The sequence below is a fragment of the Salmo salar genome, chromosome 09 (assembly GCF_965601325.2).
Source record: "Salmo salar chromosome 09, fSalSal1, whole genome shotgun sequence".
In the NCBI taxonomy this organism is placed as follows: Eukaryota; Metazoa; Chordata; class Actinopteri; order Salmoniformes; family Salmonidae; genus Salmo; species Salmo salar.
The window spans coordinates 87,466,328-87,481,331 of record NC_138299.1 but is presented as its reverse complement, the minus strand read 5'-3'; the positions used below and the strand labels follow the sequence as shown (position 1 = coordinate 87,481,331).

General features: G+C 42.1%; 1 protein-coding gene across 4 annotated transcripts in view; it reads left to right on the top strand.

Moving 5' to 3' along the window:
- Positions 1–15,004, top strand: part of micu3b (mitochondrial calcium uptake 3b) — a 33,988-nt gene that overhangs the window by 1,048 nt on the left and 17,936 nt on the right. For 2 of the 4 annotated variants that reach the window (XM_014212843.3, XM_014212838.3), the window contains exons 2-7: positions 916–1,063; positions 5,759–5,790; positions 6,506–6,584; positions 8,602–8,649; positions 8,755–8,837; positions 8,934–9,005. In XM_014212843.3, the coding sequence (XP_014068318.1) occupies positions 916–1,063; positions 5,759–5,790; positions 6,506–6,584; positions 8,602–8,649; positions 8,755–8,837; positions 8,934–9,005 (462 nt within the window). Of the gene's footprint in view, positions 1–915; positions 1,064–5,758; positions 5,791–6,505; positions 6,585–8,601; positions 8,650–8,754; positions 8,838–8,933; positions 9,027–12,734; positions 12,777–15,004 lie in introns of all 4 variants that reach the window. The other 2 variants (XM_014212836.3, XM_014212842.3) reach the window with 2 other exon arrangements.

The window sequence follows — 15,004 nt, the reverse complement described above, 5'->3', positions numbered from 1 at the left end:
ACATTGTGTTCCTTTTTTAATACTTCCCAAATGGCACCCTATTCCCTATATAGTGCACTACTTTTGACCAGGCTCTAGGGAATGGGGTGCCGTTTGGGGCATAGCCTTTGTCCCCACCCTCTTATCTAACTCGAGGGTGGGAATGGTGGTGAGGGTGGGAGTAGTGGTGACGGTGGGAGTAGTGGTGACGGGACGTGGCTTGATGTAACCTTGACTGGGGGTTTGAGACACAGGAATCCAGGAACGTAGGAAACTGGACACGAGGACTTGGCGGAGGGGCTGACATTTGATGGTGGGGGTTTACCCAGAGGAGCAGGGGTGTGGGAGCAGGGGAGAGGGCGGGGAAGAAGGGGGGCACACATTCCCTGAGGTGTTTGCTGTGTGCCCAGTGGGCCTGGCACTCTGCCACCAGAGAGAGACGTCCACTCTGTCCTTGCCAGGCCAGGCAGGCCTGCCTCCTGATATCGCTGTTTTTTAAACATTTATAGGGACGTTATCTGGTGCACAGGCCTGAATAACTGTCCTGACAAAACATGGTGCCCATTTTTTTAAGTAAAACATGGGTTCTAGTTTTTAGCTCATGGGTTCTTCAAATTGGCTCATCTCCCCTGTAACTATTCTCCAAGTCAATACTGTAAATGAGAATGTGTTCTTACACTAATGTTTGCCCATGAAATAACCTGTTGTTTTTAAAACTATTAATTGAAACTTTTTTCACACTTTGCTTAAAAACATTATAAATTATTTTGGATATGTGTGTGTGTGTGTGTGTGTGTGTGTGTGTGTGTGTGTGTGTGTGTGTGTGTGTGTGTGTGTGTGTGTGTGTGTGTGTGTGTGTGTGTGTGTGTGTGTGTGTGTGTGTGTGTGTGTGTGTGGGGGGGGGGGGGGGGGGGATCTGTGTGTGTTTTGTTTCAGGCCAAGACATTTGATCTGGATGATGGGGATGTGTACATGTCGTCCCATGAGGCCAGGTTTCGGTTGTTCAGCTCAGTGGAATATGAGGGACAGCTCTATATGACCCCACTGAACTTCATTGAGTCTGTCACCATGGGTGAGCCTAAGAGTGAGTACTAACCAACACACACACACACACACACACACACACACACACACACACACACACACACACACACACACACACACACACACACACCCCCCCTCAAACACCCACCACTTGTTGCTTCTCCTCATATAGTTGATAAATAGACATCAAACTAAGATGTTGACATATGGTGCTGATCAAATAACAATCTTCAGCAGTTCTATTCTGTACTGTACAGATGATGATGGTAGAGTCTGAGGTGCCAGTGTTTGCTGTACACTCACATCAACACTCTTTATGTAAAGGCCTTGTGAGTAACATAAAAAGAACTGTGTGATTGGCTAGGAGTCAAGTAGATACAGATCTTTACTAGCAGCACCACTATTGCATCTCATTTCTGTAGCAACAAACTCTGACGGACAGACAAGCAGACAGACGGAGACAAAACAATCATGATGATTTTAGTCACTACATTAGAAACTGTTAAACACATGGTAAGTTATCAGATCTAAACTCACAGTATTGGGATTGAATAAATATCTTGTCTCCTTCCCAAATGGCACCCTATTCCATAGATAGTGCACTGTGTAGGGAATAGGGTGCCATTTGGGACATAGCCTTGTATTCTGGGGCCTGTTGATGTGGTGTGTCTTGGTTTCCCTGGCATGTAACGAGGGATATAAATGGAGCACTAATGTGAATAGCACACATTGCGTCAGCCTTCTCTCCTCACTCTCTCTGATGGCTAATGTGTTACGAAATGGGGATAATGACGTTTTATGGTTTTATGCTGTGGTTGTAAAATCAGATAAGTTTTTTCCCTGACTGAGGATGTTTGGAAAAGTCTGGGATATAGGGCCATTATATATCACAGAATATTGTCATAATTTACATACAGTATTTCATATGAAAATACCTTCTGCTTTGTTTTGCTGTTCAATTAAAATGATAGCGCCAGAATCCCGTTTTCTAAAATTGTGGGAGCCTGTATGGTATTGTGCTAACCCATATGGTATTGTGGTATCCTGTATGGTATTGTGGTATCCTGTATGGTATTGTGGTATCCTGTATGGTATTGTGGTATCCTGTATGGTATTGTGGTATCCTGTATGGTATTGTGGTAACCTATATGGTATTGTGGTAACCTATATGGTATTGTGGTAACCTATATGGTATTGTGGTAACCTGTATGGTATTGTGGTATCCTGTATGGTATTGTGGTATCCTGTATGGTATTGTGGTATCCTGTATGGTATTGTGGTATCCTGTATGGTATTGTGGTATCCTGTATGGTATTGTGGTATCCTGTATGGTATTGTGGTATCCTGTATGGTATTGTGGTATCCTGTATGGTATTGTGGTATCCTGTATGGTATTGTGGTATCCTGTATGGTATTGTGGTATCCTGTATGGTATTGTGGTATCCTGTATGGTATTGTGGTATCCTGTATGATATTGTGGTATCCTGTATGGTATTGTGGTAACCTGTATGGTATTGTGGTAACCTATATGGCATTGTGGTAACCTATGTGGTATCCTGTATGGTATTGTGGTATCCTGTATGGTATTGTGGTAACCTATATGGCATTGTGGTAACCTATGTGGTATCCTGTATGGTATTGTGGTATCCTGTATGGTATTGTGGTAGCCTATATGGTATTGTGGTATCCTGTATGGTATTGTGGTATCCTGTATGGTATTGTGGTATCCTGTATGGTATTGTGGTAACCTATATGGTATTGTGGTATCCTGTACGGTATTGTGGTATCCTGTATGGTATTGTGGTATCCTGTATGGTATTGTGGTATCCTGTATGGTATTGTGGTAACCTATATGGCATTGTGGTAACCTATGTGGTATCCTGTATGGTATTGTGGTAGCCTATATGGTATTGTGGTATCCTGTATGGTATTGTGGTATCCTGTATGGTATTGTGGTATCCTGTATGGTATTGTGGTATCCTGTATGGTATTGTGGTATCCTGTACGGTATTGTGGTATCCTGTATGGTATTGTGGTAACCTATATGGTATTGTGGTATCCTGTACGGTATTGTGGTAGCCTATATGGTATTGTGGTAGCCTATATGGTATTGTGGTATCCTGTATGGTATTGTGGTATCCTGTATGGTATTGTGGTATCCTGTATGGTATTGTGGTAACCTGTACGGTATTGTGGTAACCTATATGGTATTGTGGTAGCCTATATGGTATTATGGTAGCCTATATGGTATTATGGTAACCTGTACGGTATTGTGGTAACCTGTACGGTATTGTGGTAACCTGTACGGTATTGTGGTAACCTGTACGGTATTGTGGTAACCTGTATGATATTATGGTAACCTGTATGGTATTGTGGTAACCTATGTGGTAATGTGGTATTGTGGTAACCTATGTGGTATTGTGGTAACCTGGTAACCTATGTGGTATTGTGGTAACCTATAGTGGCTTCAGTCAGCTTTCCAACAGACACTGGGAGACAAATTCAGCTTTCAGCAGGACAATAACCTAAAACACAAGGCCAAATATATACCGGAGTTGCTTACCAAGATGATATTGAATGTTCCTGATTGGCGTAGTTACAGTTAGGATTTAAATTTGCTTGCAAATCTATGGCAGGACTTGAAAATGGCTGTCTAGCAATGATTAACAATCAACTTGACAACGATTGAAGAATTTTAAAAATAATAATAGGCACATGTTGTACAATCCAGCTGTACAAAGATCTTAGAGACTTACCCAGAAACACTCACAACTGTAATCACAGCCAAAGGTGCTTCTAAAAAGGTTTGACTCAGGGGTGTGAATACGTTTGTAAATGAGATATTTCTGTATTTCATTTTCAATAAATTTGCAAAGAAAATCTAAAAACATGTTTTCACTTTGTCATTATGGCGTATTGTGTGTAGATGTGAGAGAAAAAAATCTCTTTAATCCATTTTGATGTCAGGCTGTAACACAACAAAAGGTGGAATAAGTCAAGGGGTATGAATACTTTCTGAAGGCACTGTATATGGTATTGTGGGAGCCTATGTGGGTGGTTTCAAACTTGTTCCTATGACGAAAAAGGAGCATCTCAGGTATTTCAGAGAAATTGCCTGTTTGCTTAGAACAGTGTTGGTTTTAATTCTGCCAAGGTAAATGGTCACTCTTTTCTAGTGATTTTAATGATTTTCTCTCTTCAAAGAACAAGCCAGCCAAATAAGCCCTGACCCAATGTATTCCTATACTGAGGCTAAAATGTCTGTTGGGAAAGGCACCAGTATAACTCTGGTCCTCATTGTTAGAGACTGATGTATGTCTAATGAAAGAGTTCATAGTCTGTGTTGATGTGTCTGTTTTACAGTAAGGACATAGCTAGCATTGCTACACATAGTTTTCTCAGGGTTTTTTCATCAACATTTTAGTCAAAACCGCAAAGATCTTCTGCTGAACAAAAATATAAACGCAAGTTACAATTTCTGAGTTACAATTCAAATAAGGAAATCAGTCAATTGAAATGCATTCATTAGGCCCTAATCTGTGGATTTGACATGACTGGGCAGGGGCACAGTCATTAGTGGGCCTGGGAGGGCATACGCCCACCCACTGGGGAGCCAGGCCCAGCCAATCAGAATGAGTTTTTCTCCACAAAACGACTTTATTACAGACAGAAACACCCTCATCAGCTGTCCGGTAGGCTGGTCTCAGACGATCTCACAGGTGAAGAAGCCGGATGTGAAGGTCCTGGGCTGGCGTGGTCACACATGGTCTACGGTTGTGAGGCCGGTTGGACGTACTGCCAAATTCTCTAAAATGACATTGGAGGCGGCTTATGGTAGAGAAATTAACATTACATTCTTTGGCAACAGCTTTGGTCGACATTCCTGCTGTCAGCATGCCAATTGCATGCTCCCTCAAAACTTGAGTCATCTGTGGCATTGCCAATCTGTGGCATTGTGTTGTGTGACAAAACTGCACTTTTTGATCATGCTGTTTAATCAGCTTCTTGATATGCCAATCCTGTCAGGTGGATTATCTTGGCAAAGGTGAAATGCTCACTAACAGGGATGTAAACACATTTTTGCACAGAAATAAGCTTTTTGTTTGTATGAAAAATGTCTGGGATATTTTATTTGAGCTCATAAAACATGGGACCAACATATGTTGCATTTATTTTTTTGTTCAGAGTATTGTTACTGGACCACTGTGCCATGAAACCCCTGGGTCACCCTAATCTTTATACATTTCAGGCCTTGGTGTGAATGTGAATGAACTTTTCAGGGGATTAAATGCACAAATTGAGGATTTCCCCTTCCTCTTATATTTGCTTGTCCGCCCAGACACCTCAGTTTGGTGGGAGAGCTCTACAAAGCAAAGGGTCATCATAACTGCTTCCTCCATCAGAAACAGACCTTAAAGTTATTGTCACTGTTATCATCCGTCTGGGGTGGCAGGGCCATGTGAATCACCTAGCCAGGTGTTTTTATGAAGCCAACGCCTTATCTTATGGCCAGGGACCTTTTTATGGAGTATTGGAATGCGTTCCTGGCGATATAACACTCATGTTTCAGTACAGCCCTGAGTCCAGCTGTCCTTCCTTACACATAGCCACTTGTTTTTCCACCATAAAGTACATTATAGGCTTGCATGTTGTGCGAATAATTGTACTTTTTTTCACCATGAATAATACTGATCAGTTCATTTATTCTGAACAATACTTTCCTTTTTCTTTTTAGAAAAGAGGATTTGGAAGTCTCTAACAAAACAGGTGGGAGGTTTGTGATTATAGCACAAGGTGCATTGACAATTATTGTGAAAATGTATTTGAAATAGAACCCTGCTTTTCTCTTCTAAGAGAATAATCGATGTACACTGAGTGTACAAAAAATTAGGAACACCTTCCTAATATTGAGTTGCACCCCCTTTTGCCCTCCGAACAGCCTCAATTTGTTGGGGCATGGACTCTACAAGGTGTCCAAAGCGTTCCACAGGGATGCTGGCCCAGGTTGACTTCAATGCTTCCTACATTTGTGTCAAGTTGGCTGGATGTCCTTTGGGTGGTGGACCATTCTTGATACACACAGGAAACTGTTGAGCGTGGAAAACCCAGCAGCTTTACAGTTCTTGACACAAACCAGTGCACCTGGCACCTACTACCATACTCCGTTCAAAGGCACTTCAATCTTTTATCTTGCCCATTCACCCTCTAAATGGCACACATACACAATCCATGTTTCAATTGTCTCAAGGCTTAAAAATGATTATTTAAAGTGTCTCCTCCCCTTCATCTACACTGATTGAAGTGGATTTAACAAGTGACATCATTAAGGGATCATAGCTTTCACCTGGATTCACCTGGTCAGTTTATGTCATGGAAAAGGGTGTTCCTAATGTTACACTCAGTGTATAATAATGAATTATTCATGTTTGTGTACTGATTCTTCAATGAGTAAACACTTTGTGATTTTCTTCCATTGTTGAAGGAGTTGGAACAGATGCTGGCAGACACCCCTCCTGTTTTTAAAGGATCATCCAATTTATTCAGGAACCTACGTCACCGAGGTGAGACTCCTTAACTCTCTCTATCATCAAGAATATGGTCAGTGGAATGTTTGCAGGTTCCATATACCAAATCAATCGAGAACAGAGTACAGGCAGTAAACACCATCTTATCTTTCCATCAATCAGTGATGTTGTCATTTGCTCTCAGGTAACCTTAGATACGAGGGTGAAGGAAATCTACCCTATATAGGATGTACCATTGGTTAGTGATACCGTTACCAGTTATAATCAACTACATCCCCGTACTGAGAATGAGATCCGCTTGTATTTTCAAAATAGTGTAGCGATCCTTGAAATATGACCCACGTTACGATTCTCGTCAAGTAGGTTAAATTTATTGGTGCAATGCATAGTATGTTTGCCTTTTACACAAGAGACCCGGGTTTGCTTCCCACTCCCTCTGTTCGCTACAATATTGACAAGCTGAGGAAAGGAGGTAATTGTAAGTGTTCTTCAATGTTGTTATTTTCATGGAAACATGCTTCAAGTAACCTGTTCTCATTGCTCCCTGAAGAAGTGAACATCACCCCCTGCGTTTCAAACCCTGTGTTTGGTGTATAAGTTCTCCCTGCTCTCTCCTCTGTTGCTTTAGCTAAGTGCCAACGCTGGGATCTGGGGCTTTTAATCCTGCTGTTAAACATGGCGGTTTTGCCGAGGAAAAAAAGGATTGGATTGATCAGCGAACAAAGCCTTGCTTTGAGAATGAGAGATGCTGTTTGAACCCGGTTATGTTGAGGCATGTCCCACTGGCTGCCTCCTGATCACCATGGACATGATGAATCCTAAGAATGGAGTAGGATTACGTCTCCGGTTCTGCCACTCTATACGAAGTGTTTCTGAGGAATTATTTCTATTGTCTGACAACATCTACTTGAGCTCAGAGGTTGGAAGGGTTGGGGATTGGGGAGGGAAGGGGAGGGTTGGAGAGGGAAGGGGAGGGTTGGGGAGGGCAGGGGAGGGGAGGGTTGGAGAGGGGAGGGAAGGTTTCTCTCTCCCTGAGTGAAGGTGTGTGTGTGTGGTATTGGTGAGACACGGCTGGAATCTTAAAGATTTTTTTCCCTCCAACCTATTTAACCCTTAAAAAGTCAGGCAACTTTAGTCATTTTAAGGCCCTATACATTTTCAACAGATAAGTTCTCGAGCAGATCAGTGACTCATGTTGGGATGCACCATTTCATTGGGACTTTTCAACAGAAACTCTCTATTGGCATCCAGTACTTCCCCACCGCATTCAACTATCCAAACACAGACAAACATCAGATATCTGCAGAACCTTTATATGACAAGGAGTATCATAAATATAAAGAAAGAGGATTTTATTGGATGCACTACCATAGTCCATTCATAGTATTTTTGTCCTCCCAAGTGTCCTTTTTTGGGGGGAAATCTCCCTGGAGCAAAGGCCATACCTGAATCATTTTCCCATTTCCCAGAGCTGTCTGTGCTGGAGTCACTGTCTTCTCCTGCAAACAAATGCTTGGGAATGCTTTCAGAGGCAGCAAGACAACCCTCCTCAGTCTACTGAGATGGACCCTGACAGTTACTCTTCTCTTCTCCTCGCAGTCACACAACAAAGGGAGTTCTAGAACACAAAAAGGAACAGGAAGCCGAATCAGGCATCCACAATCAGTGACAGATCACTGGAGAATGTTTTACACCTTGTTATCCAAATAGAGGACGCACCGAAGCCAGCACTGGGGCTTCATTTTGTTTGGGTTTGTGTCCAGATAGGTTACTTACATTGTAAAGCCTCTGTTTGTGTGATGAGAACAGCAACCATGAATTAAGAGGCACCTTTAAGATGTTATCAATATGAAAGAGAAGATTAGCTGTTGTCTGAAGGTGTTGCACTGTTTCGTGGGGTGTTTCATTCATGTGAAGAGTTAGGGCAGGACTTTGAAAACTCTATATAACTCAAGTAAACTGCTAGACTTTAATGTTCAATTATTTTATGAACTTTCTATATACATTTATGACAGTCAAGGTTAAAGCCAAACATTAGTATTTTTGTTTCCAGGCATCATCGGTTACACAGAGTATCTATTCCTGCTCTGCATTTTAACAAGTAAGTATGTTTGATTAGATATTTTATTAAAAAAAGAAAACATACGTAAGATGTTATGTTTGAACGTGGTTTCTTGTCTTATCTCTTTTCTCGGTCCTTTCCCAGAACCTCATGCTGGCTTTAAGATAGCTTTCAACATGTTTGATGCAGATGGAAACAAAATGGTGGACAAACGGGAGTTCTTGGTGGTATGTAATTATCTTAAGGTTAAATGAGAAGGATAGTTCCTTTGGTTAGTGAAGTAAGTCTGAAGAACATCTGAACATCTTCTGTCTTCTAACCAGCTTGAGGAAATCTTCCGTAAGAAAAAGGATCGAAAAGAAGCAGCTGATGGCGCTCCAAGGTCTGACAAGCTGGTAAGGAGAGGCGTTTCTTTGGTGAATATTCTCCGCATTTAGGGCATGCATTTCACTTATTGCATTTGTTCTAGGTATTAATTGCTGTAAGGTTAGAAATTACGAAGAGCAATGTTTCCCCATTATACATTTAAAGTTTGGAACAATAACACTGTCCTGCAGGAAGTATGGAAGTCAGGGAGAAAGTGTTTGAACTGTAGACAGACGGTATGTTGGATGTGATAGACTGGAGACAGTGTAACGGTTGTCGTCTGGAATGGAGGACCAAAACGCAGCAGGAATGTGGATGCGCATCTTGATATTTATTTGAAAATAAAGTGAACTCACGAACAACCAAACAGTCTTGTCAGGCTCACACACGCAAAACAAGAAACATCCTCGCACAAATTACAAACACACCCTAATATATAGGACTCTCAATCAAAGGCAACTAGACAACACCTGCCTTCAATTGAGAGTCCACACCCCAATTAACTAAACATAGAAACAGACTAACTAGAAAGAGCATAGAAATAGACTAACATAGAGCAGTGACCAAAAAACCCCGGAAAACATAAATCAACTACCCTCTACATAATACACACACCCCGAACCACATAAACCAAATACCCCCTGCCACGTCCTGACCAGCCTACACTAACAAAATAACCCTCATACTGGCCAGAACGTGACAGACAGACATTATGGTGGATGTGGTAGACTGTAGACAGACATTATGGTGGATGTGGTAGACTGTAGACAGACATTATGGTGGATGTGGTAGACTGGAGACAGACATTATGGTGGATGTGGTAGGCTGTAGACATACGTTATGGTGGATGTGGTAGGCTGTAGACATACGTTATGGTGGATGTGGTAGGCTGTAGACATACGTTATGGTGGATGTGGTAGGCTGTAGACATACGTTATGGTGGATGTGGTAGGCTGTAGACATACGTTATGGTGGATGTGGTAGGCTGTAGACAGACGTTATGGTGGCTGTGGTAGGCTGGAGACAGACATTATGGTGGATGTGGTAGACTGGAGACAGACGTTATGGTGGATGTGGTAGACTGGAGACAGACGTTATGGTGGATGTGGTAGACTGGAGACAGACGTTATGGTGGATGTGGTAGACTGGAGACAGACATTATGTTGGATGTGGTAGACTGTAGACAGACATTATGTTGGATGTGGTAGACTGTAGACAGACGTTATGGTGGATGTGGTAGACTGTAGACAGACATGGTGGATGTGGTAGACTGTAGACAGACGTTATGGTGGATGTGGTAGGCTGTAGACATACATTATGGTGGATGTGGTAGACTGTAGACAGACATGGTGGATGTGGTAGGCTGTAGACAGACATGGTGGATGTGGTAGGCTGTAGACAGACAGTATGGTGGATGTGGTAGACTGTAGACAGACATGGTGGATGTGGTAGGCTGTAGACAGACAGTTATGGTGGATGTGGTAGGCTGTAGACAGACATGGTGGATGTGGTAGGCTGTAGACAGACATGGTGGATGTGGTAGGCTGTAGACAGACAGTATGGTGGATGTGGTAGACTGTAGACAGACATGGTGGATGTGGTAGGCTGTAGACAGACAGTATGGTGGATGTAACACCAGGATTTGATCACAATGATAAGACAGACTATCTGAGTGAGGTCCTATCACATCAACAGTACAACAGGATTAGTCTTATTCAGGGAACCAATGAAAGGAGTGTACATTTTTAGAAATGTTTACATTAAAATGAATGTAGTCTTTAGATTGGTAGACTTTGAAATGTTTTGTGATAATGTCCTGTATTGTTGAAGACCCCTTTGAACACAGAACAATGGACAGTCTTCCCTGCATGTTCTAACATGGTCCTTCTCTACCCTAATGCTAACATGGTTCTATCTCTACCCTTTCCCTAACATGGTTCTATCTCTAACATGGTTCTATCTCTAACATGGTTCTATCTCTCTAACATGGTTCTATCTCTAACATGGTTCTATCTCTAACATGGTTCTATCTCTAACATGGTTCTATCTCTAACATGGTTCTATCTCTACCCTTTCCCTAACATGGTTCTATCTCTACCCTATCTCTAACATGGTTCTATCTCTAACAGGGTCCCATCTCTAACCAGGGGCGAAAATCTGATATCAACTTTGGAGGGGACAATTACATTACATTTTCTCAAGAGCAATTCCTGAGGGGGACACCAAAAGTAGTGCTGTAACACATAGCCTACGTTTAATGGTAAATGTATATTGAGGAACCAAAGAAATAAGGTGTTTGCCGTACTCCTAACTACCGGTACCCAAAACTACACAACTAATCACAACAGCAATACCATTGCCTTTAACAAATCTTAGTTCAGTCACCAGTTTAAGTTGAGAGTGGGGGTATCCATGGCATTTTCCAATTATGTTCCTATTTTACAAGTAAAAAAAATTGAGAACCTTTCATAATGTTGCCAAACAAAGACTCAACAAACTTACCTGAGACTCCCTGTCTCTGCCAGTCTGTCCCTGCATATCTGTCCCCAACTCTGCTGTCTGTGTGCCATCCGTTGCCTGCTCTGCCTAATGACATCATTGTGAAACATTTCCATTCGAATTTCATTTCTTTCTTATGAACATTTTATCAACTAGTCTTTGAGATATTAGGCTACTAGGGTTCTTACTTTGCGTTTTGGTGTACTGAAAAATACTCTGATGTCCGTCTTTTTTCTGCCATTTTTCTGCCATTTTTCTACCTGGTTGGCTACACACACACACAGTATGTAGGTTATTTACATATGCTGCAACCTTTTGTAATTTTAATCGTTTGTTTCATATTGGCTGGCTTCTAACAATAGCTGAATTTGCAAAGCTAGCGAGCACCAATTCAGTGGTGTTTGCTATAATCTTTGCTACCCGGGTTAAATAAAGGTGAAATAAAATATATAAATAAAAGTTCCCTTGCGACAATTTAGCTTTTGCAACGAGACCATTAAATATATTTAAAACAATGGTAGAAGAGAGTGTAGTTTTGTTCAGTTTATCGCTAACCTTATCACAGGGACTTTGAAGCACTAACTTACATGCATGCTGATCTTGGAATAAATTGACGATAGCAAAGATTCCATCTTTGACGACGCCACATAAATGGAATAGGTACTAGCTAGCTTAATAGTTAATATTTGCGCGCTAGCTCTGCATATTCAGCTAGTGTGTGTGCGTGATTGACTGGATTAACCTCACATCAGTTACGTGCATTGAGTGCCTTTCTGACAGTAGATACGACCTCTACGTTACCTCGCAAGCTAAGGAACTGGCAGTGGATCAAACCATTGTGAGGCAAAGGGTGGGGGGGGTCGCAATCTTTTGAAACTTAAAAACAAGCTATTAAGTGTCTATAATCAGCACAATTGCTTTCATTGCGTATTATTAATATTATTTAAATTACATAGTTATGTTTCAGTGATATATTGGGGGGGACAAATCATATTTTTCCCAGGATGGGGGGGTCGTGTCCCCCCCGTCCCCCCCGGGATTTCCGCCCCTGTCTCTACCCTATCTCTAACAGGGTCCCATCTCTACCCTATCTCTAACAGGGTCCCATCTCTACCCTATCTCTAACAGGGTCCCATCTCTACCCTATCTCTAACATGGTTCTACCTCTACCCTCTCTAACATGGTTCTATCTCTAACCTGTCTCTAACATGGTTCTATATCTTGCATGCCTGCATCCATCTTTCCCCTGCATTTTATAGAACCTGCAACTGTATGGGAACCGGGAGTCCCGTGCACAGAGAGTATGTATTCTCCCTCTCCCCAGAATATCTGCACTTTCTGTTATGTGTTTTCTTCTTGGCTAGCCTGTTGCATGTGGCCTATTTTGCTTATGAAAAATGTAAGGAATCTACTGTAGTAACTTAGCCAAGTGTGCTAATGGGCATGAAAACCACGGAAGCCATTCCATGCTAAATGCATTGATGGTATTACTGTATCTTGGCCTTCTCATGTGCAAGGTTAGCAGAGCGTCATGCGAGCTGCGAGGTAGCCAGGACAAAGCAGCCGTAATGGGTCTAGTCCAAACTCTGGCTGTGCCGCTGGACTGCCACAGCAGAGCAGATGATTTATGTACTGGCCTGCTGTCTGTCAGAGTGGCTGGCTGAGCGATGGGTTCTATGGGCCCAGAGATCCCTTTTCAAAAGGCCCTTATCTGAAGACTGACAGCATTCCTCCCGGACCCCCATGTTTTATTTTTACAGTTTCTTGAAAAGTGGTATTTGGGCTCGGGTTACCTTTTGTGGTGGGCTTGACCATGCTGATCGGCGTGCCAGTCAGTGAGAGCTATAGAGCTAGTACTGCTAGAATGAATGTCTCAACACAGACACATAGAAAAGGGTGCTGCTGCAGCTAGCAAGAAGGTTGTTTTAAGAGCTGTTGGGTTAAGGTGTGTCTTGGTTTTGATTTGTTCTGCATCACTCAAGGTATCCTCCCAGAGAATGGTTCAAAAGGCAAATCTTTTCAAACTCTACATGACAGGCATGTCTTGAAACCTGCGGTTGGGCTTTCCCCACCCGTGTATTCTAATTACAAACGTTTCATACTCTTTTAATGGGCCGAGATGGAGATAGAGCAGCGGTACATTAAAGACTTAGTAATTAGCTCTGGGATCAAGTCATGAATCTCCCTCTGGTGAAGAGCGATGAAGCGCAGAGGAAGATATGTTTTATCAGCTGTCTCAACTGTCTCATTCCCCTGCCAGGCATGGAAAAAGAATAAGATAAATAAATATTATGAAATGAAGCAAGACACATTTTGAGGACATGTGTTAGAGGATCTGGCCCTCGCTGGTTGGCTGTTCGTGGTGCCTTTGAACAAGGCGGTGTCGAGACATGAGAGACATTGAACCAGGGCAAAAAGGATGAGGTAAAAAAAAAGCAGCACTTGTCAACAGAGTGTTTTGCTCACCTGTGGGTGGAGGCAGAAGTTGGCCCTGGAAAACTATTTCCCTGGGAATCTTTGTTTCAAGGAAAGTCCTAGAGCTAAAACCTGATTGAATGGTGAACAGTACTACAGTTGAAGTCGGAAGTTTACATACACTTAGGTTGGAGTCATTAAAACTTGTTTTTCAACCACTCCACAAATTTCTTGATAACAAACTATAGTTTTGGCAAGTTGGTTAGGACTTCTACTTTGTGCATGACACAAGTAATTTTTACAACAATTGTTTACAGACAGATTATTTCACTTATAATTCACTGTATCACAATTCCAGTGGGTCAGAAGTTTACATACACTATGTTGACTGTGCCTTTAAACAGCTTGGAAAATTCCAGAAAATGATGTCATGGCTTTAGAAGCTTCTGATAGGCTAATTGACACCATTTGAGTCAATTGGAGGTGTACCTGTGGATGTATTTCAAGGCCTACCTTCAAACTCAGTGCCTCTTTGCTTGACATCATGGAAAAATCAAAAGAAATCAGCCAAGACCTCAGAAAACAAATTGTAGACCTCCACAAGTCTGGTTCATCCTTGGAAGTAATTTCCAAACGCCTGAAGGTACCATGTTCATCTGTACAAACAATAGTACACAAGTATAAACACCATGGGACCACGCAGCCGTCATACCGCTCAGGAAGGACACGTGTTCTGTCTCCTAGAGATGAATGTACTTTGGTGCGAAAAGTGCAAATCAATCCCAGAACAACAGCAAAGGACCTTCTGAAGAGGAAACAGGTACAAAAGTATCTATATCCACATAAAAAGGGGCCTATATCGACATAACCTGAAAGGCCGCTCAGCAAGGAAGAGGCCACTGCTTCAAAACCACCATAGAAAAGCCAGACTACAGTTTGCAACTGCACATGGGGACAAAGATCATACTTTTTGGAGAAATGTCTTCTGGTCTGATGAAACAAAAATAGAACTGTTTGGCCATAATGACCATCGTTATGTTTGGAGGAAAAAGGGGGAGGCTTGCAAGCCGAAGAACACCATCCCAACCGTGAAGCACAGGGGTGGCAGTATCAT